Consider the following 22,459-nt stretch of genomic DNA (forward strand, 5'->3'; position numbering starts at 1 on the left):
AAAATATTTCATTAAAAGAAAACAACAACAAATAAAACTATGTACAGCCATGGCGTGTCATCCCTCGACAATTTGTGAATCACAGCCTGCAAGACAAAAAGAAAAATAAGATGGTGCGTTATGCGTCCAGCAAAGGAGAGAGAAAGAGAGGAAGAGTGAGATACAAGGAAGATAGAAAGTGAGAAACCGTGTGAGAGAGAAGAAGAGAGAGAGCGAAAGATAGAGAGAGGAAGACAGAAAGAAAGAGTACGACAGGAAGAAAGAGAGAGAGAAAGCGAGAGATACAAGGAAGAGAGAAAGAGAGAAACAGTGTGAGAAGAGAGAGGAAGAGAGAGGAAGACAGAAAGAGAGGAGAGAGAGAGAAAGAGGGGAGAGAGAGAGAAGAGAGGAAGAGGGAGAAAGAGTGAGAGAGAGGAAGAGAGGGAGAAAGAGTGAGAGAGGAAGAGAGGGAGACAGAGTGAGAGAGAGGAAGAGAGAAATATTAAGAAAGAAAGAGTGAGATACAAGGAAGGGAGAAAGAAACAGTGAGAGAGAGGAAGAGAGAGAGAGGAAGTGAGAGAGAGGAAGTGAGAGAAAGAATGAGAGATAGAGGAAGAGACAGAGAAAGGAAGAGATGGAGAGGGAGTGTTGACACTGGAGAAAATCTTCACAGCTCACCTTTGTGTCACCGGTGTGTCTCCAACCACGTGCCGGGACATACTGCACCCCCAAGTTTAGTTATCTGAAAGATAGTATAGAATTAGTAATTGCAGGCTATATACAACTGCACACGCGTAATTCTCTGTTTTGGCTCTGCGCACCCAGGCTGCTGCATCCCATCCACTTCCACTGCCCAGAGGTGTCTTAACAGCCGCTGCGCACCCAGGGCCATATTATCAAGAATGGCGATAACATTATCGCCGCTTTAGCTCCAGGAAACTGCCGCAAAAGCGGCGATAAGGGCCTTGATTGTATGCCCTTGTGAATTCCCATAAAAGCCCAGGTTTGATGTCCTTCACACCAGAACCTGGGCTTCTATGGGAATTTCCTGCCGCTAAAGCGGTGATAATGTTATCGCCGTTCTTGATATTATGGTCCCCAGTCTGCTGTAGCCCATACACTTGCACTGCCCAGAGATGTATAACAGTCGCTGTGCACTCAGGCTGCTGCACCCCATGCACTCCCACTATCCGGAGCTGACTGCCTGCCGCTGCGCATCCAGGCTGCTGCACCCCATCCACTCCCACTGGCTGGAGGTGAGTGCCCGCTGTCGCGCAAACAAGCCTCTCTGCTCACCTTCCCCACTGGCGTGTATCGAAGGGAGTCGACCATGTGCCGAAGGAACCTCCTCAGCCTCAGTACACGTGGTCAACGGAGCTCACAATTCAAACTAGGTGTTGATTGGCAGGATGGCCACGCATCATCGCAGGTTCTACACGTGTTCAGCTCTGGTGGTGTTGGGGTGAGGGGGGGGCACGAATTTGTGAATCGGAGCCGGTTAGATAAAAATCAAGATAAGATTGTGCGGAGAGAGGAAGTGAGAGAGAGAGAGAAAGAGTGAGAGAGAGAAAGAGTGAGAGAGTGACACTGGAGAAAATCTTCGCAGCTCACCTTTGTGTCACCAGTGTGTCCAGCCACGTGCCGGCACATAGTGCACCCTTCAAGCTCCCACATCTGAAAGATAGTACAGAATTAGTAATTGTAGGAAAGACCAGTATGCAGGAATGAAAAGACAGAGACGGTAATTCTCTTGATGTGTTTTAATCCTCAGAACATGTTTTGTAAGCAGCAAGTATAAAGCAAGAATGACTGAACCCCCGTTAACTTCTACCTCCCAACCTTCTCACATTCAAAACATAACATTCCCAAAGCGACGCGAGGCAGCCACGAGCTGTGAGAGGAATGTCACGCTTGTGTCTGCATGCTTCAATGCTCTCAACACACCTTACCTCTTTTAAAAAAAACAGAGAAAAGAAAGTTCGTCAAAATTTGATGGTAAATTTAAGGGTACAAAGTATGAAAAAAGAAATACTCAAATACTTTGCTACAGATGTGGGGGCGACGGACATTTGGCCGACTGTAAAAACTGTCCTGCTATTTGAAAACTTGTTCAAAATGCAATAAGAAAGGGTAATGGAAGGGTATATACAACTGCGTGCGCCTAAATCGCTGTGCAGCCTTTCTGCATCCAGGCTGCTGCACCCCATCCACTCCCGCCGCCCAGAGGTATCTGGCCGCCGCTGCTTACCCAGGCCTCACTGCTCACCTTTTCGCGGTCATGGTACCCTCCACATAATGCAGCTCCGTTCTGCAAGGTAATAGGTCTCACATTGGGTACTTAGTCTTGATATGGCCATGGAAGAGGACATACTAGTGCACCTAACATCATCGCAGGTTGTACACCCGCTTGCGGTGCTACTAACTCAGTGAGAAGTGAGGCCACGGACTCAAAAATGGCGTAGTGCACATGCGCCCGGTCTTTTATATTAGCAGGGTCACATGTCCTGTGACGCCTGTGCTGGATGGGTGTGGTGTGGGTGTATACCAGCCGTGAAGGAGTGGCTGTGGCGGGTGTCCGTGTTAGAGTGCTACCGTCACCCGGGTTGCAAAAGCCAAAGTGTCACTTTGTGATCCAAGTCCCACAATATGGCCAACATGGAAGGTACGGGGAATTACTGACACTATATTTATCCATAGTTCCACACAAGAAAGATGATGGACATGAGATATCTGTGTAGATATGCATGTTTATTGCACATTCAGTGTTGCAGCTGTAGCAATACAGGACCATGGGAAGTTGAAGTTTCAGTTTTTGACAAATGGAGGGCAGCCAATTAGAGACAAGGTCGTTGTCGGAGTTAGGCTGCGCCAACATATGTACTTATACAATCACTCCGACAATCGTCACGCACTTATACATTTCATTATACACTCTCCTTGCAGTACTCTAATGATGCAGTCTCTACATACGTACTTGTACAATGACCGACACAAAGTTACATAACTAAAGTTTTCCTTCCACTGCCAAAGGTAAGATGGTTGCATACGCTGTCCAGAGCACTATGTAATGTGATAGGGCCTAGGGCAGCATGTTGCATACTTAATGAACACATGGACACAGATAGATGGTGGAACTGGGTACCCGCACGTGCGCTCGACTCCTTTTAATTAACAGGGTCACATGTCCAGTGACGTCTGTGGTGGATGTGTGTGGGGTGATTGTAAGCCAACCCTCTGTGAATGGTTGGTGGTGGCAACAAGTACAACAGTAATCTTTGGATCAGACACAGAGATTCAATCATAAAGGGTCAATGATTTGTGCTGCACTAAGGTACGGGTACCAGTTATGAAATCATACAGAAAAGATTCTATCGTAAAGGGTTCATGACTTGTGATACACTGAGGTAGGCCAGCAGATGTGAAATTATACACAAAATATTGTATCAGAAAGGGTGCATGAGTTGTGCTGCAGTGAGGTAGGGGCATCAGAAGCATTCGGCATGTGCGCAGTCAGAGATGATGCATGGTCCGGGTGGGTGGGGGGGGCCGCACTGGGAGCAATGTCTCTTGCCTATTGGACTGCGTCATCTGCTATTGCGACTCAATGTGAATTGTGAGCCCTGCTGTTCGCAGTGTAGGTGGATGGAACAAAAGATGAAACATTTATGAAATACACTTCTGAAATATGTATGTTTCAGGGACGTTATAGTTCAAATTGTGAGCTCTGCTGTCCGCAGTGTAGACTGCCATTCAGTGTTTGTTTGGACTTGCAAGATTAATTTGGTCATTATAGTAAAGCTATAACTGACATAAAACAAGTTATTGAAGCAAGGATACTAAAAGGATATAGTGTAGATTTGAGGGACGTCATACTTAGTTGGGATTTTCACCAGAAACTACTTTAAACTTTATTTCTTTTTGAAACTTCACATCACTATTATCTTCCATCTCTTCTTCAACACGTACACTTATCAAACTGTTATTTTCTGTACACTTCTCTTGACTACCAAAGAAACATAACTCATTATCATCACAAACTTGTTTTAGATCATTTATATTAAAACTCGATTTCGTGCCGCAGCAAGAATGAAACTTATCCAGATGATTCTGTTAGACTTTGAATATAAACTTGCAGATGTCTATCGTTCCGAACATTTGTAGGATCTAATTTCTCGATGTGAAAGCATCTTCAAGATGAAGCTGTACAATGTTTTGCTAAGTGTCTTCTCCTGGGAAATTTCTTCCCACATTTCTATCAATTCTGTCTTCTCAGACTTGGTAATATATGACGTGACATAGCGAGAAACAGCAATTCAGTTATCTGAAACATATTGTATGTTCATATTTGCATTCCACATCTTCAAAATCACTGGATTGTAATCATTAATGTACTTCGATTGTTCTGTTATTTTTATATTATAGGTATTTTGGGGGGGATTTTCGAGTGATAGTATGCCTCACTGCTGACATAAAACTGTTCACTCTTCCTTGCGATGATTTATGGTGCACTGAGTTAGTAGTACCTTTGGTACTGAGCGTGTACATAAACTGCGATGATGCGTGGTCTGGGGGGGCCGCATTTGGAGCAATGTCTTTTGTCTATTGAATTCTGCCTTAATAAATCCACGTAGCGTATCCTGCGATGATGCGTGGTCCGGGGGGCCGCACTCGGACCAATGTCATTTGAATTCTGCTTTAATAAGGCCACGTGACTATGACTTGTGGTGCACTGAGTCCGTGGCACCTGAAGTACTCGGCGTGTGCGCACCCTGCGATGATGCGTGGTCCGAGAGGGCCGCACTGGGAGCAATGTATCTTGCGTACTGCACTGCGTCATCTGCAATCGCTACTCCATCTGAATTGTGAGGCCTGCTGTCCGCAGTGTAGATCAAAGGCAGTAGTCTGTACAGACATAAGTCTGTGGTGCTGTGCCGCTGGGTTCGCAGGGGGCCTGTGTCGAGGAGGCCGGCGGTCATGGCGCCAGCCACGTGGCAGGGTGAGGTCTGCCGCTCTGGCAGATGCGTTGGCCTTCACAGTTCACAAGTAAACCACGCCCAGAGCCCCGGCTTATTTATTTATACTCCTACGCTGGAGTGGCGTACGTTGGACAAGCCCACTGCGCTTCCACAGCTACATGTTCGAGCCCTTCCCCACTGCCTGAGGTAACATGGTTGCGTCTATTGTGCACAACACTACAAGCACCAGCAGTATATATAGAGATGGAGAGGTTTATGATCTGTATAGTGAGGTCTGTTCAGCACATCACCGCTACACTTGGCATTGTGTGCATTATTATTATTGATGGGTGAGTTGCGTCCTTCACACATACTTGGTTGCCATATCTGGCAACATTCAAGTATTGTGTGGCTGAGGGACCATGCCGTTTTTGGAAGGTCCGCTGTCCTGTTCTGCGCTGTCTCGGTGGTAGTAGGGAGGTGGGTGGTCCGGTGGGGACGTCCTGAGGCTGGTTGCAGTGCATGTTGTGGCCTTCATGGGTGTTTGAGCTACGTGATCAGTAACTCTTTGACATATGTTGCGCTTCAGATGTGATTCTGGGCTACGATCCCTTTCACATTGTAGATAGTCATCCTGGTTTACACCAGTAAAATGCAGATGTTAGATTCCCACTGCAAATTTTGGATTGCACCCCAGATTTGGCTTCTCGTTGAAAATATCGGGAACTGGTGCTTTTGTGTTAATTTTTGTACGGGGACGTCTACTCTGAATATTATTACCGTTAGTTGTCATTTGTGACAAATTCTTTTTTGTGGAAGCTATTGCTGGAAACCTGGAGATATTGGCTGTTTTCACTAGGTCAACAATAAAGTGATAATTTAAAATCACTGAAAAAACTATAGGTTTAAAGAAGAAAATAATTAGAAATTAGCATTTAAAAAACCTTCCAAATTCACTAAAAGAACAATAGGTTTCAGGGACGTTATAGTTACAAATTAGTTTTTTTAAAAACCTTTGAAATTTACTGAAAAAAACATAGGTTTCAGGGACGGTATAGTTACAAATTAGCATTTAAAAAACAATGTGAAATTCACTGAAAAAAACATAGGTTTCAGGGACGTTATAGTTAGCTGGACATTTCACTCATACAAAACCATAGAAAATCCACCGTTCTAGTTAGTTGAGCGAACTATAACTCGCGCCCCCGCAATGCACTGCTGATGACGCCACATATTACATCATTCATGACATGGTCAGTGACATCACTGATAACATCCACTTTTCGAGGAACAGACGAATGCGGACCCAATACTCAGTGCAAGAATTTATTGAAGCCCCTGCACAACCGCCATGATGCATTTCGGCCTACCGAAGGCCTTGATCACATGAATATAAAACACCTCTCCCCACATTCACCTTTGCAATACATAGTAATACTTTTTTGTACTTTGCCATACTGTTGGTGTTTTATATATATTCCTGCTGCTTTATGGGGAGTGGATTTTATAATTCTATATTTTAGAATTTTCAAATGGGGACATTCCCATGCTATATATAACACCTCTCCCCATCACTAATCCCTAAAAAAAAACGACTTACTACCCCTTACTTCTACACATCCCTGAACCGTAAAAATCCCTTTCTACACCTTACCCATCCTCAAATCCCCAAAACACTCCTACCCATCCATCAACCTAAAAAGTCCTTGCTCCTCCCTGAACTTTAGAAATCCCTTACTCCTACCCATCTCTGAACCCTAAAACCTCCTTACTACCTCTTATCCCTACCCAACTCCAGATTATTTTGAGTGGCATAAGTAAATGTGTGTGTGTGTGTATGTGTGTATATATGTATATGTATATGTATATGTATATATATATATATATATATATATATATATATATATATATATATTCCGGTTTCAGGGTATTACCCCATATCATCCAGGCTAGATTGAATACAGTGGCACAGTGAGCAAGGGACCCAGGTCTGGGAATACCCATCTCATTTAGGGCAGAATGTGCTACGCAAACAAATGATGGATGGAATGCTGATGCCTGACTGATAAGCGGTGTTACCCCAAAACTGGTCCCAGGATGCTTGTTTCCTGTTCAGGGAAGACCTGGCTTGGCAGATTGGACTGGAATGGTCCCATAAGGAACAGGGTCAAGACTGATTTGAATATGGCTGGGTCTGAACTGGGGTGGCGAAGTGAGCGAAAGGACGTTGATAGATTCAACCCCGATCTGTGACTGGGGTGAGTGCCTGAAAAGTTTCAGTGCTCCATCCATCATCTCCTCGTGTTTGCTTAGTTCGCCCTGAATTGGCAGGGTATGCCCAGATGTAGGTCCCTTGCTCACTTCGCCATTGGATTCAAACTAGCCTGGCTGATGAGGGCTGTTAGCCCGAAACCAGTCCCAGGTTGCTTGTTTCCGGTGAAGGGAAGACCTGGCTTGGCAGTTCGGGCTGGACTGTTCCCATAAGGAACAGGGTCAAGACTGATTTGCATATTGCTGTGTCTGAACTGGGGTGGCGTAGTGAGCTAAAGAACAATGATGGATTCAACCCAGATCTGTGATTGAGGGGTGAGTGTCTGAAAATGTTTCAGCGCTCCATCCATCATCTCATTGTGTTTGCTTTGGTTTATTTGCGGGGCCCAACGCGGGCGCATGTTTTAAATTTTTTAAAATAAATTATTCACTTTTTTGTGATTGCAAGCGCCCTATTGTGCGCTTGCACGCTAATAAAGGCCACGGCCCTTCCTTTAGACGAGCCACATCGAATAGTGGCTGCAGACATTTCTTTGGATGTGGCTCGTCTAAAGAAAGGGGCGAGGCCTCTATTACCAAAAAAAGCATTTGTCAACTTGACAAACAAATGATTTTTTTTTGTAAAATGGCCCCTCCATAATGGGAAAGATAGAACCACTTACTTGCATTTATAATATTTTTAGCGACCTAGTATCGTCGTACTTAAATGAATGCCCTAGGATCATACCTATAACACAGGTCCATCTAAAATTGGTAGAAAAAATAAGACCATATCTAACTAAATCGGGGACTGCAAAGCCCAAACACACTATTAAGATAAGACCAACTAACCCTTGGTTTAATAAAGAATGTGCTGCAATGAAACAATGCCTAATGAAGGCTTTCCATGCTAAGGACCTAATTGTTATTAGGGAAGCAAGGAAGACATATAATATAGTTTTGAATTCAGCCCGTAGAAACTGGGAAGATGCAAGCTGGGAAGAATTGATAATAGCATTAAAATCGAGTGACCAATTTTCATTCTGGCGGATTATTGCAAATGGTAACAAATCAAGTAATCTAGCTCAAGATTATAACTTGGATCCCGGTACCTGGCATAGGCACTTTGCTCATCTATATGCTCCTTTGGCTCCTACGATGAGTGACCATCATTGCAGTATTGAAAACCTCATGTCATCAGATAAGATTGTCCCGCTGTTTTTTAGTATAGAAGATACTAGATTGGCCTTGGCTGATATTAAGCCATCAAAAGCACCTGGTCCTGATAAGATACCGGATGATCTTTTTAAACATGCTCCGGAGGTGTGGGCACCATATATTAATTTGCAATATAACGCAATTGCAGGAGGGCAGCCCATACCCGAATCTTGGAAGGGAACGGAGATTGTCCCCATATATAAAAAGGGTAGTAGGGACGACCCCGCTAATTATAGACCCATTAACTTGTTAGATATATTGCAAAAGGTCTATGCTAAACAGGTTCTGGATAGGCTGAATGACTGGATTACTGCAAATGATGTACTCTCTCCATGCCAAGCAGGTTTTAGAAGACGGACAAGCACCATAGACCAGGTGTTCAGATTGGTAACGATAGCCTGGAAATACACAAGGCTAAGATCTGGCCATTTATACGTGGTCTTTATTGATTTAAAGGCCGCATTCGATTCAATCCCTAGAGACCTTCTATGGCTAAATTTATTACAACAGGGGGTACCTAAAAATATTTTAGTGCAGTTGGTCAGGTTACACGAGAATAACTTTGCAAGAGTGCGCTGGGGCCAAGGGGGAGAACTCACTGAAGAGATACCAGTCAATAGAGGTGTGCGCCAGGGCTGTGTCCTGGCGCCAACCCTCTTCCTTTTATATGTCAATGACATGGTTGAGTTTTTGCAAAAATCCAATCATGATTCCCCGAAATTGGGTGGGAATCATGTTTGTGCATTAACATTTGCTGATGACACAATATTGTTGTCACAAACACCAAAGGGTCTGCAATTTCTCCTAATCTCACTCCATGAATATTGCAAATTAAAAGGCTTGGAAATTAATCCTGCAAAAACTAAATGTTCGAGGCATATGAGCTGCAGATTGTACACTTAGCATAGGTCGCCATCTGGTGTTGGGCCCGGATGTTTGCAGTTTGTTTTTCTTCTTGGACAGTCTTTGGAAGTCACGAGTTTGGTGACTCCTCCTTCGGTCCGTACTGCGCATGGGCTTCGGCTCCATCCTCAGATTGTTTTTTTCCGCCATCGGGCTCGGATGTGATACTTCGTGCTCCGGCTTCGAACTTCTACGGTTCCAGCCTCGACGGAAAATCCTCGATTCTTCGAGTTCCTTCATCATCTTCATCTCTCGAAGCGGCACTTTCTCCATCCCGTACATCGACACCGGCCTTCGGGCCCTCCGCGACTCCGGTCCCGGCCGATGGAAAGGACTCCGTTCAAAAAGTGCCCAAAATGTGGGTCTAAATTTCCCCACACCGACCTCCATCAGGTGTGTAACCTTTGCCTCTCTCCGGAACACGAGGCTAGAGACTGCCCCGCCTGCAAGTCTTTTCGATCGAAGAAGACCATCCGAGATCGAAGAGCTCGACGCACCATGGCGCACTCATCCTCTGCAGCTCCACCGGACATCTTCGGAGACGACGCCGAAGCTTCGGGGCAAACACACACCGAGCAGGAGGAAGACGTCGTCAGCGCTTCCGAGGCCGACGACTCCGACGTGGAGGACGTTACACCAGCGCAGCGGGCCGTGAGTACTATGCCCCCTCCCACCCCCGCGCCGAAAACCAAAGAGACTCAGGTTACTCCCTCGCCTGCCGGCCTGGGCAAAACCAAAACCAAAACTTCGATCACCCCACCTTCGGGCCCGGTGTCGAAGCACCCAAAGTCTCATGGCAGCTCGGGATCGAGCCAGCCGACACCCGGTGCCGAAAAACAGCATCCGGCACCGAAGACTGCAAAATCCAGCTCGACTCCGAAACCACCGGTGCCGAAGCCTGGAAACTCGGTGCCGACCAAACACAAACACAAATCGGTCGGCTCCGGCGCCGAAACATCATTCGACGCCGAAACACCCGGAGACCTCAAAAAAGCATGGCGCACACAGACCATCGAAACCCCCGGTTCCGAAATCACCGGTGCCGACAGACGACTCGACACCGTTGGCTCTGTTTACACCAGACCCTTTACAAAAGACTTTGTCCAAAGATCCAAAGACTGGGCTTTTGACTTTAACTACCAAGAAAAGACGCCTTGATGCTCCGGCTCCTCCTCCTCCACCCAAAAGGAAGGACTCTGCTACTTCTCCCCTCAGAGTGCCCTCCCCACCACCGCCTCCCCTACCCCCTCCACCTCCTCCACCGCCTCCACCTCACAGGTCTCCGCCACCTTTACCTCACTACGATCCGGCCCCATCCCCAGATCCGGATGATGGGGATCCGGACAATTACCCGGCGGACGCCCCAATGGATCCCACTCCACCAGGGACCCCAGATCCATGGGAAGATTACAATAACCCTGATATACCCAATGTACCTCAGGACGACCTATACCCATCAAGGCCGTCTCCTCCAGAGGACTCCTTAGGGTTTCATCATTTAGTGCAGAGAGCAGCACACTACCATGGGGTGGACATGCACAGTGAACCAGTAGAAGAAGACTTCCTACTGGATACATTTGATATACAAGACAAATCTACTTCCATTTTACCCATGCTTAAGGGTGTCACCAAGCACGCTACAGAGGTGTTCAAAGACCCTGTCAGAGCCAGAGTACTGAACCCTAGAATAGAGAAGAAGTACAAGGCGGCACCCACAGACCCTGCTTACATCAAGGGCCCTGCTCCCCTAGATTCCCTAGTTGTCTCCACAGCTAGAAAGCGGGCTAACTCCCAATCCTCAGGAGATGCCCCACCGCCAGACAAAGAATCTAAACTTCTGGACGCGTCTGGTAAACGCACCGCCTCCCAAGCTGCAAACATGTGGCGCATTGCAAACACACAAGCACTGCTTGCGCGATATGATAGAGCACACTATGACGAACTAGAGGCTCTTATGCAGCACCTTCCAGAAAAATACAAGCACAAGGCTCATGACCTGATACAGGAGGGTAAACTAATTACAAACACCTCCATTAAATGTGCCCTCGATGCAGCCGACACTGCTTCTAGGGCCATAAATACCAGTGTCCTGCTTCGCCTGGCTCAGGATCTCAGGGTTCAAGCCTGAAGTCCAGGCATCCATACTCAATCACCCCTTTGACCAGGAAACACTCTTTGGGCCAAAGGTGGACGAAGCGCTCGAAAAAATGAAGAAAGACACAGACACAGCAAAGTCTATGGGGGCACTCCAAACACAAGCCTCCAAACGTTCCTTTCGACGCTCGTCCTTTCGTGGCACAGGCAGAGGCTCCTCCACCGATAACGCCTCTACCTCCTACAAGTCCCCTCCTCAAAATACCTTTTCAAAGGGCAATCAGAGAGGTGGTTACAGGGGTAACAACAATAAGGGCAGGGGCAAAACCAACAACACCCGTTCTGCCACCCCCCCGCGCAATGACTCCCCTCCGCTCCCCCCAGACCATTCCACTCCGGTCGGGGGCAGACTACAAAACTTTATCCACGTATGGGAGTCCATAACATCGGACAAATGGGTGACCCAAATCATTCGGTCAGGGTACTGTCTAGAGCTAACATCTACCCCACCCAATATCCCACCAAGGCACCGTCCAATGTCTCAAGAACATTCCACACTGCTCAAACAAGAGGTACTCTCACTCCTGCAAAAACACGCTATAGAGTAGGTCCCCGTCAATCAACGAAATCTAGGGGTCTACTCTCTATATTTCTTAATACCAAAGAAAGACGAGACCCTCAGACCCATTCTGGACCTCCGACCTCTAAATGCCTACATACATTCAGACCATTTTCACATGGTCACTCTACAACAAGTCCTCCCACTCCTCTGCCAGGGAGACTTTCTCACAACCTTGGATCTGAAAGACGCATACTTTCACATTCCAATACACCCCTCTCACAGGAAATACCTCAGGTTCGTGGTGGACGGGCAACATTACCAATTCACGGTTCTCCCCTTCGGGGTCACCACTGCACCACGAGTGTTTACCAAATGCCTAGCAGTAGTAGCAGCACATCTCAGACGTCAACACATTCACGTCTTCCCTTACTTAGACGACTGGCTGATAAAAGCCACGTCCTACCACCAATGTGTGCAACATACAAACAGCACCATCCAACTGCTCCACCAGCTAGGCTTCACGGTGAACTACCAAAAGTCCCACCTCATACCATCTCACACAAAGCAATATCTCGGGGCCACTATAGACACCTCCAAAGGTATTGCCTATCCAAACTCAGCCAGAATCACAAGCATTCAAGCCTTACGCAAAACATTCCTTCCCCAACACTCTCTTCCAGCAAGAGTGTTCATGAAGCTCATAGGAATGATGGCTTCTTGCATATTTATAGTGCCCCATGCAAGACTCCACATGCGTCCACTTCAAGAGTGCCTAGCACAACAGTGGAACCAGGCCCAGGGTCAGCTGACGGATCTGGTGTTGGTGGACGGCCGCACACATCACTCTCTGCAGTGGTGGAACACCACAAACCTTTCCAAAGGACGGCCGTTCCTGGACCCGGTTCCTCAGGTGATTCTAACAGAGGACGCATCGCTCTCCGGCTGGGGAGCGCACCTCCTACACCTCACAATGCAAGGTCTATGGACGCCACAGCAAAAATCGCTCCACATCAACCATCTGGAGCTCTTGGCGATCTTTCTAGCCCTAAAATCTTTCCAAAAACAAATTTCGGGCAAAGCAGTCCTCATTCGCACAGACAACATGACTGCGATGTATTATATACAAAAACAGGGGGGGACACACTCTCCCCAGCTCTCCCGCTTAGCCCAGAGCATATGGAGATGGGCAATTCCCCAAAACATCTTTCTCCTGGCACAGCACGTTCCAGGAGTACAAAACACCATAGCAGATCTGCTCAGCAGACAAACGCAACAACTACACGAATGGGAGCTGCATCCACAAGTTCTTCACCCATTCTTCAAACAGTGGGGGCATCCTCAAATAGACCTCTTCGCCACCCACGAAAACAAAAAATGCCCAAGCTTCGCCGCCAGATACCCACACCCATTGTCCAAGGGCAATGCGATATGGATGAACTGGTCAGGCAGATTTGCATACGCCTTTCCACCTCTCCCACTAATTCCATTAGTGGTCAGGAAGCTACAACAGCACTCCCTCACACTCATTCTGGTAGCTCCAACGTGGGCCAGGCAGCCGTGGTACACCACGCTACTACAACTATCAGTGGTACCACATCAAAAACTGCACCTTTCCCCATGCCTCCTAACCCAGAACCATGGAGAAATCAGGCACCCGGACCCAGCTCAGCTCAACCTGGCGATCTGGCTCCTGAAATCTTAGAATTCGGATACCTTAACCTTCCCCTGATTGCATGAACATCATCATGGAAGCCAGACGTCCTACCACTAGAGCATGCTATGCCGCAAAGTGGAAAAGATTTGTAATTTACTGCCGTAACAATACAATCAACCCCCTAGATGCATCCATACAGCACATCATATGCTATCTGCTCCATCTTCACAGGTGTAACCTGGCATATTCATCCATACGCCTACACCTAGCAGCGATCGCTGCTTATCTACAAAACAGGCAGCATTTATCACTCTTCAGAGTGCCCGCTATTAAAGCCTTCATGGAAGGCCTTAAACGAGTAATTCCTCCCAGGGCACCACCTTCCCCTGTATGGAATCTAAATTTAGTTCTTACACGACTAATGGGTCCGCCCTTCGAACCAATGCACAAATGTGAGCTACAGTTTCTCACCTGGAAAACAGCTTTCCTTGTAGCTATCACTTCCCTTAGAAGGGTTGGTGAAATACAAGCGTTCACCATACAGGAACCCTACATACAAATGCATCACAGCAAGGTCATACTTCGCACAAATCCGAAGTTTCTGCCCAAAGTCATTTCCCCCTTCCACCTCAATCAATCAGTGGAATTACCTGTCTTCTTTTCGCAACCCCAATCTGTTGCAGAAAGGGCATTACACACACTTGATGTAAAAAGGGCGTTACTATACTACATACAAAGAACGCAACCCTTCAGGAAGACTAAACAATTGTTCGTTTCCTTCTCTCCACCACATAAAGGCAACCCCATTTCAAAATCAGGGATAGCTAGGTGGATTGTAAAATGCATACAAATTTGCTATCAAAAGGCAAAGAGAACATTATCTGTTCCCCCTAAAGCCCACTCTACAAGAAAGTTAGGGGCTTCTATGGCCTTTCTAGGGAATATACCCTTAGATGACATCTGCAAGGCAGCCACATGGTCTACACCGCACACCTTCACAAAACACTACTGTGTAGATGTGCATTCCAAGCAGCAAGCTAGGGTGGGCCAGGCTGTACTAAAGACACTTTTTCAAACAGCTGCAACGGATACCGGTGGTCGCCGCTAAGGTTGGGTACTGCTATATAATCTATGCTAAGTGTACAATCTGCAGCTCATATGCCTCGAACGGAATATGCTACTTACCAGTATGCATCTGTTCTTGGCATGTAGAGCTGCAGAGTTGTACACGCCCACCCGCCTCCCCGGCTACCTGTATCCGTTCCAGTACATCTTATTTAGATACAACACATGGGTTTCTCACTGTTATTACTACGCTCCATCATTTCCCTGTTGGCGAAAAACAATCTGAGGATGGAGCCGAAGCCCATGCGCAGTACGGACCGAAGGAGGAGTCACCAAACTCGTGACTTCCAAAGACTGTCCAAGAAGAAAAACAAACTGCAAACATCCGGGCCCAACACCAGATGGCGACCTATGCTAAGTGTACAACTCTGCAGCTCTACATGCCAAGAACAGATGCATACTGGTAAGTAGCATATTCCATATGTCGATAAGGCCCCACAAGTGTTTTAAGAATGATATAAAACTGAATGGAGCTAGTTTAGAGAGTGTCTCTAATTTTATTTATCTTGGAGTGAATATTGATTCCAAACTCTCCTGGAACCCACAGATAATGATATCAAGATCAATTTTAATACAAACCTCTGCACCAGTTTTAAAGAAACTCTTTGCAACCACGTTAAAGGCCATCACTCCTGCCCTAGAAGTTTATAAGTCTAGGGCCCAATCCGCTGTCCTATATGGCTCAGAGTTGTGGGGGTGGGGGGGGCTCTCTTTTGAATCTAATCGCGGGGGGAAACAAGATATTGAGAAAACTAGTTGCTCTCCCCCAAAACACACCCGTGACCCCCCTAATGCTTGACATGGGCATAAAACTAATTGGCCAAAGGGCTTTTTGGATGACCCTGTCATACTGGATAAGAATATGGACGACTGAGAAACTTTATACCTAACAAGCATTGAGTGAACTATTGGCCCTTGACACACATGTTACTTTCCCGTGGTTGATCCACATTCGTAAATGGTTATTGGACCTGGGTTAGAGCAGGTTTTGGGAGAACCCGAACTTGCTGATCCCCGATTCAAAACAGGAAATCAAGACCATTTACTGGAATTTTATCAGGCACAATGTCACTTTCAGTTGTGGAGTCGGCACACTTACTACTCAATTTCTGATGTTTAAAATAATCCCCTACTTTGAACAATTCTTAGATGAGATTGAACCCCTACTTGCTATGGTACTGTATCTAAAATTTAGGTACGGTACTCTCCAGATAAAGTCTTTCACTTCCAAGTGGGGGACTGCTCAGAAAGGGGAAAATGATTATAGGTGTACCCAGTGCCATTCAGGAAGTAAAGAGGATGTTGCGCATGTTTTATTTTTCTGCCCTGCATATAGACATCACAGAAACAAATGGATAAAACCCTTGGGCAGGAAATTATGTATCAGGAAATTCAGTGAAATGTTGCGCATTTTAAAATTGACACCTCAAAGCTCATTGTATTTGGTATTAGTAGATTCTTATTGGCTGTCAATTATACTAGGATGAAGAAAGGGCTCAAATTCTAACTCTGAGTCTTATGATATATTGCAATCATATGAGATTTACATGGAAAATCAAAATGCTGAACTGTTGATAGTTGATGATTGTATACATTTATGTATACAATTGTATAGAGTTATGAATATACGATGCCATGCAAAATGTATAACCTTCTTATTTTTGCACTTTGCACTTTAAGGAAATAATTAGCCTCTGGCTACTTGTAAAATCTGGCCCCGAAGTATCCTGGAGTAACCCACATGTTAAAGTTCCTCTAATGAAAAAGTATCAGCGCACTATGCACTTTGAATTTTAGGGAAATTACTATGTTGCTGCTAACGATAGAACAAGGTGTAATCCCCTGTATTGTAAAGTATTAATGGATGGACTAAAGTTTTGCACATGTAAACAGATTTTCAATTTTTATGTTTTTGTATTTATGCTTTTATGATTCTGTGAATCGAATAAAGATGCTAATGATGATGATGTAAAAACGCCCCATACCACGCTTTCACTTTAATGGCAGCCGAGCCCCCTTTCTTTAATGCAGCTCATCTAAAGAAAGGGGCGCGGCCTCTATTAACGTGAAAGCGCAGCAAGGGGCGATTGGAAACAAAAATATGTGCAATGCAATAGGTCTCACATTTGCTAGAATTTAAGCTATTATCATTTACAATGTCAATTGCTCAATCTCTCGTAAATGCAAGACCTATTGCATTGCAAATGCTTATTTTAGTTAAGCTTTGAAGAAGGGGCTTTGTCTTATTTAAAAGATTTATTGTGCCTGACCGTGAATGTGAAGATTGAGAAAGAACAATATAAGGTAGAAATCTTACTGCATCATTTGCTTTTTCTAGATGTGAGCTCTTTGTGCTACAAAAATACTGTTCACCAGTTTAAATCCCTTAACAGTCATACACACTTATTGGACTATATAGCATTTTTGGAGTATATCTGCGTTGATTAGCACGGGGTTAATGTGATTACATTTTTGGGTGTTTGGGCACAGCCGTACTACTGCATTAATGAATCGTTTTACCGGGGCACTCAATGTAGCCTTTGATTATAAAGATTCCACTTTAGAGAAAAGTATTGTTTGATGATCTGTTTTAGGTCATCAGTAATTATGAAATAGTCCTACGTATCTCAATATCCCTTCTCTTCCCCATCAATTAGGAAAAAACTACTCCAGACTGCCCTGTCTCCCCTTAATGTGATCACCACAGTCAGTGAATAATACCAACAACCCTGGCTGGGCTGGTGAAGTTAATAGGATACTGTGATGTGGGTGAAGCTCTCTTAGAAATATTCAGTTATGCTCTCTGGCTTCATGCTTTCTAGTATATTATCTGTATAATGTCCGTATTGATGACGAAAATTGTACCTGACTTGATGAGAAGCCAGCAGGCTGAAGAACAGTGCTAAGTGGGCTGTGCAAATAAGTAGACCTGTAAAAATTTATTTTTAAAAGACTATGTGCGATAAGTGGAGCTGTCTGTCTTTTGCAGGACTAGATGCACAAGAGTCAGTACAGGTAAATACTAATCAGGTGGATGGCAGTAGTTCAATACATTTATGAATTCAGGGCAAACAGGATAGAGGATCGCCGCTTAGCAACATTACTGTTATGTCGCGTTAACATTGTAAGACCAGTTAATTCCTTCTAGCTTTATCTCAAATAAAAGTTTCTCGTTGCACCTTCGATTTATTTACTTTGCAAATTAATAGTAAATCAAAGGCAGGTTGAAAAGAATATTGATTGTAATCGTGCATTTCAAAACCGTTTGGGCTGCAAGCTTAATTTGCGCTGTATAAGCTGTGATTCTGCTGTCTTAAACAGGTTACCAGTGTTGGCATCTTACTGCTGGATATAAAAACGGCACAAACTTTAAAAGGGCTAGAAACAAGTTTATTTTTGCTGTCTGTGAGTACCATGGCAATTATTGTGTTGTAGTATCACAATTTCAGAAATTCCTGTAATTACGTACAGCATTATTCAGTTACACAAAAGAAAATGTAAAATGCTCTTTATTAAGCAGAGCTGGTGATCTGGTATATAATTAGCAAAATCTCTTGCTCTTCTTTCTTACAGTATCTCATTAAAGTTAATGAAATCAAGACAAAAAAGGGTGTGGACCTCCTACAGAATCTTATTAAGTATTACCATGCACAGTGCAAGTAAGTATTATATTTTCAATCTTTAACAATTCAGTACAAGCTGATGAAGCAATTGTTTTGTAGATTGAGGTGACCTAAATTGTATATTTTATAAAGGCTCTATAAGCAACGTTGAACTTCCAATGCATGGAAGACCGATAAACTTTTCCTTTGGCTGGGTTCACATTATATAAATATCACATATATACATACATAACATTCTTTGAAGAATTTTGTGTCATTAGAACATTTGTCATAGTTATCCTCTATGGTCTGTTTGCTTCTATCAAGCCAGACACTTAATTCAAACTATTAAAATGATGTGCTTAATCACTTCACCTCTGTTTTATCTTTAGCTGCCTATGCTTGTATCTCATTCTCAGTACAAAGTTGTTTGTGTTTTCAAATTATTGTATTGAGGTTGGAGATATGAAATAGTAAAGGTAATGTTTGCAGGGTAATCTTTCACGTCTTAACCTCTTCTGTGCCCATGACGAGATAGTCTCGTCATGGAGCACGGTCGCGCTGTGCCCATGACAAGACTATCTCGTCATGAACCCCACCCACTAATGCAACGCCCGGCACAGGAGGGGGAAAGGGCGTGGCACAGAAGGGGTTAAAGAACCACTCCCTGAGTTCTTATCATCGAGGTTTCTGTCCAAAATGAAGCACAAAAATAGCAGCACTACAAATTTTAGAAGACACTCTACGGATACTGCATGGACAAGATGCATGCCTGTTAGTACCATAAAACTTATCAGCTGCGTTTGCAGCGATAGGACGTGGAATCCTCCTGAAAATACTATCCTCCAGAATGGGAATAACCTTCCAGACCTCTGGGTCATAACTTATGAAAACGGATGATTTCATGTAACATACCAAACCCCTATTATGTGACTTGCCTCAGGGAGTAATCCTCTCCATCTTTTGTTTAGGCTTTACATGAGGTCCCTCGGGTCAGTGCTACACAAGAACGGAATACCTGGACACCAGTATGCCTACAGCACCTAAGTCTGTCATTATCGCTAAACTAAATGTATTGCTATAAGATCTCTGAAAACACTTTCACCCTTGGACTGAACCCCAGAAAAACTGAATTTCTCCTTCGCATCCAAGCTACAACTCCTCCAAGCTACAATTGGTTACAGGCCATCACCCCTACCGCAGATACCATTAAAAAACATAGGATTCACAATACATCAAAATATCTCTATTTCCTATCACATCACTAATCTAGTAAAAATAGCCACAATCCTATTGTACCTACTCAGAAAATATATACCCTCCATCCCACCTGGAGAATTCAGAAATATTTTTGAAGCCCTTTTCATATCACACCTAGGCAAAGGATATGCTATACTAGCAAGCCTATATAGAGCTCTTTCACAAAGATGGTCGTCTTGTAAAAGGAACCAAAACCTCAGGCCACATCACTTCTGTTCTGAGAGCTCACCTGGTTATCTCTAGATTTCAGAATAAGCTTCAAGATTGTGTGTATCACCTCAAATCCATGCCTATTGGCCTAGAACTGTACTTAAAAAAACAAACTTTCGATCGCTGGAGGGAATGGAATCCAGAAACAAAATGCATATGATCCTAGAAGTACTCAAAGTAAGTATAAGATTAATGCACTAATTTACCCCAGCTTCTGTTTGTCCAAAAGACGCTGGAACTTTCTCTGGAACAATCTACCGGAAGATAGAAGACTCAGTCACAACCTGCTTATTCTCCCTTGTTACCTCCGCTCATTTATTGATCTATCACCCATCTTGTGCACCATATTTTTTTTCCAGTTACTTTTGAAGGGCTGTGGCTAGGTCAACGCTATATCAATATATCCTAAAAACAAATAGTGAATCTTGCGTACTGAATTACTTTTCAAATTAGTTACATACGCAAGTAAAACGTTGATGTGATGGATAGGAATTATTACTGTATTAGTTGAAATTCATTTTGAAAATTACTGCAGCATTTACAGGTATGAGTGCCTGTAGAGATGAACTTAGTGTAATGTGCTAATGAACAGGTCGTATTTCTTAACTAGCAGTATGTTTGTGTGCTAGTACAAAAGAGCGGGTAACAATATAGTCATGCTGAACAAGAAGCAACATTTGTTCCTCTATGTACGAGATCCTACTGATCCAGGTCTGATCACAGTACTCCATCATGGATGAAGAAATGATGTGAGTTATAAAGCTATAATCCATTTTGAACGTTTGTCTGACAAGTGGATGTTTGGCTAACACATAACTACAGGCTGGTAGGTCTGCCCTCCTGTTGTCTTCACCCTTGAATTACCAGGATCTGTAGAGGCCTAGATAAATTACCCAAAACATGGCGAGCCTGTAGACTTGTTAGGTCTTCCTGAAGCATTAGGGCTGTTGTGCTACAAGAAGATGGTTGTTCTATTTGGTCAGATGTTTTAGTAGTCCAGTCTTAGCCATTGAGGTATCTTGGATTCCTAACACCTACAATGCCCTGTTAGCCACTTCTCTAGATCCTTCATTTGAAATATATCTCGTACCTCTGCCACTCTCATCATACTTAATGATATATGGTGCTTGCCCACTCATGACTATTGTTTAACGTCTTGAAAATCCACCCTTCTCTACAATTCCAAATACCATCCATAGGAGTTATTCTGGCCAACCTTCACCTTATTGTAATAATAATGTTCGTTGTGATCAAATGATTTTATATAGTACTCCGTACCACACTTTTATTATTTCTAGGCACTCAAATAAAAAGGTGTTATTATTACCCATTTTGTGGAACTCTACTCAGAAGACTTGAATCCTGAGTTGGCCTTGCCATGATTCAAACTGGATATTACAGCAGATGTTAGGTGAGTGTTTAACTCACTGACGCAACATGCTGACATATGATATTGTCCAGATTGCCAAAGTCACTGTAGTGCCTGATGCATTTGAAACCCCTCCCTTGTCTTTATGGTTCCAGATAAAGGCTGCTGTTCGAAATCTTGTGTCAACACTAATTATAAACCCTAGTTTCCCTTCTACAGCTGGGAAATGGGGGGGTTCAAGCGGGTTTCCCAGATCATATGGTTGACTCATGAACCATAAAGTTAATAATTCAGATGGATCATACTCCTGGTATTCATCATTAAACAAGAGGCCAAGAGTAAGCCATTTCCCAAATTTTGAGAAGGTTTATTATTGAGTGTGGGTTTTTTTTTTTCCTGATTGAGAAGAATGTATTTGGAGAAAGAGGAAGTGTTGAAGATGAATATGAGTGGGATGTTAGCTCTTTTCTGGCACAAGAATAACAGTGGCTGAAGAGGAAGATATTCTGGTCATAGATGAGAAGAGCCTGCAGACTATTTTCTTTAAATAGCTATATATAGCACAGTAAATGCCACTTTACGGCCTTTCAGAATAACCCAGACGATACAGTTACTTTTACCTATGCATCAAGAAGGGCAGTGTCTATTATGGGAGGCGGTCTTTCTGGATGGTCTTGAACAGGATAGATTGGTTCCAAAAAAGATCTGTAACACAAGACTGTGGCGTAATAGGGCAAAGATGGCAGCTGCATGATGCTGTATTCCACAGCTCGCTAGATAAGCTTCGCAGCCTCGGTTTCTTTGTACCAGTTGGCACATCAGTAAAACCAATTCTATAATTAATCCCACGAAGATTAACAAATAGTAAGGAATATCCCAATACCCAACTGTGCAGTCTTTTGCTAGTCAATAATGTACCTGAAAGTGTACTGCAGTTCATATAGTATTCAGCCTTAATCGTCTGTATCCCTCCTCCTCCTCTGGTAGATCATTCCTTGTAGTGGCTAGCGCTGGTGGAGATGATAAACAAGGTGCATCATGGGCAGAATCTTGAATGAAGTCCCCATCTGCACTACTCGTTGACTCTTACCCCTTTAGGTGGGAATGAGTAATTTTGTCTGGGAAGCCAGGCAAGAACGGTACTGGATATGAACAAAATGAGCCCCGACTAAGGAGTCTTTTTCTAAGCTGCTTAAGAAAAGAACTTGTAGTTGTAATGGTGTGGCTGCAACGTTGGTGGGGAGGAAAACTACTGGTTCTGTCATGCTACTGTTGACT

The 22,459-nt window shown here is 44.2% G+C and overlaps 1 protein-coding gene across 4 annotated transcripts in view; it reads left to right on the forward strand.

Annotated features, from left to right (window-relative positions):
- The window catches only part of ASAP1 (ArfGAP with SH3 domain, ankyrin repeat and PH domain 1), a 1,875,051-nt gene that overhangs the window by 665,949 nt on the left and 1,186,643 nt on the right, over window positions 1–22,459 (forward strand). For all 4 annotated transcript variants that reach the window (XM_085604920.1, XM_085604922.1, XM_085604921.1 and 1 more), the window contains one exon: window positions 18,314–18,399. In XM_085604920.1, coding sequence (XP_085461046.1) covers window positions 18,314–18,399 — 86 coding nt within the window. The remainder of the gene's footprint in view (window positions 1–18,313; window positions 18,400–22,459) is intronic.

This window comes from Triturus cristatus, chromosome 5_1 (genome assembly GCF_964204655.1).
Source record: "Triturus cristatus chromosome 5_1, aTriCri1.1, whole genome shotgun sequence".
In the NCBI taxonomy this organism is placed as follows: Eukaryota; Metazoa; Chordata; class Amphibia; order Caudata; family Salamandridae; genus Triturus; species Triturus cristatus.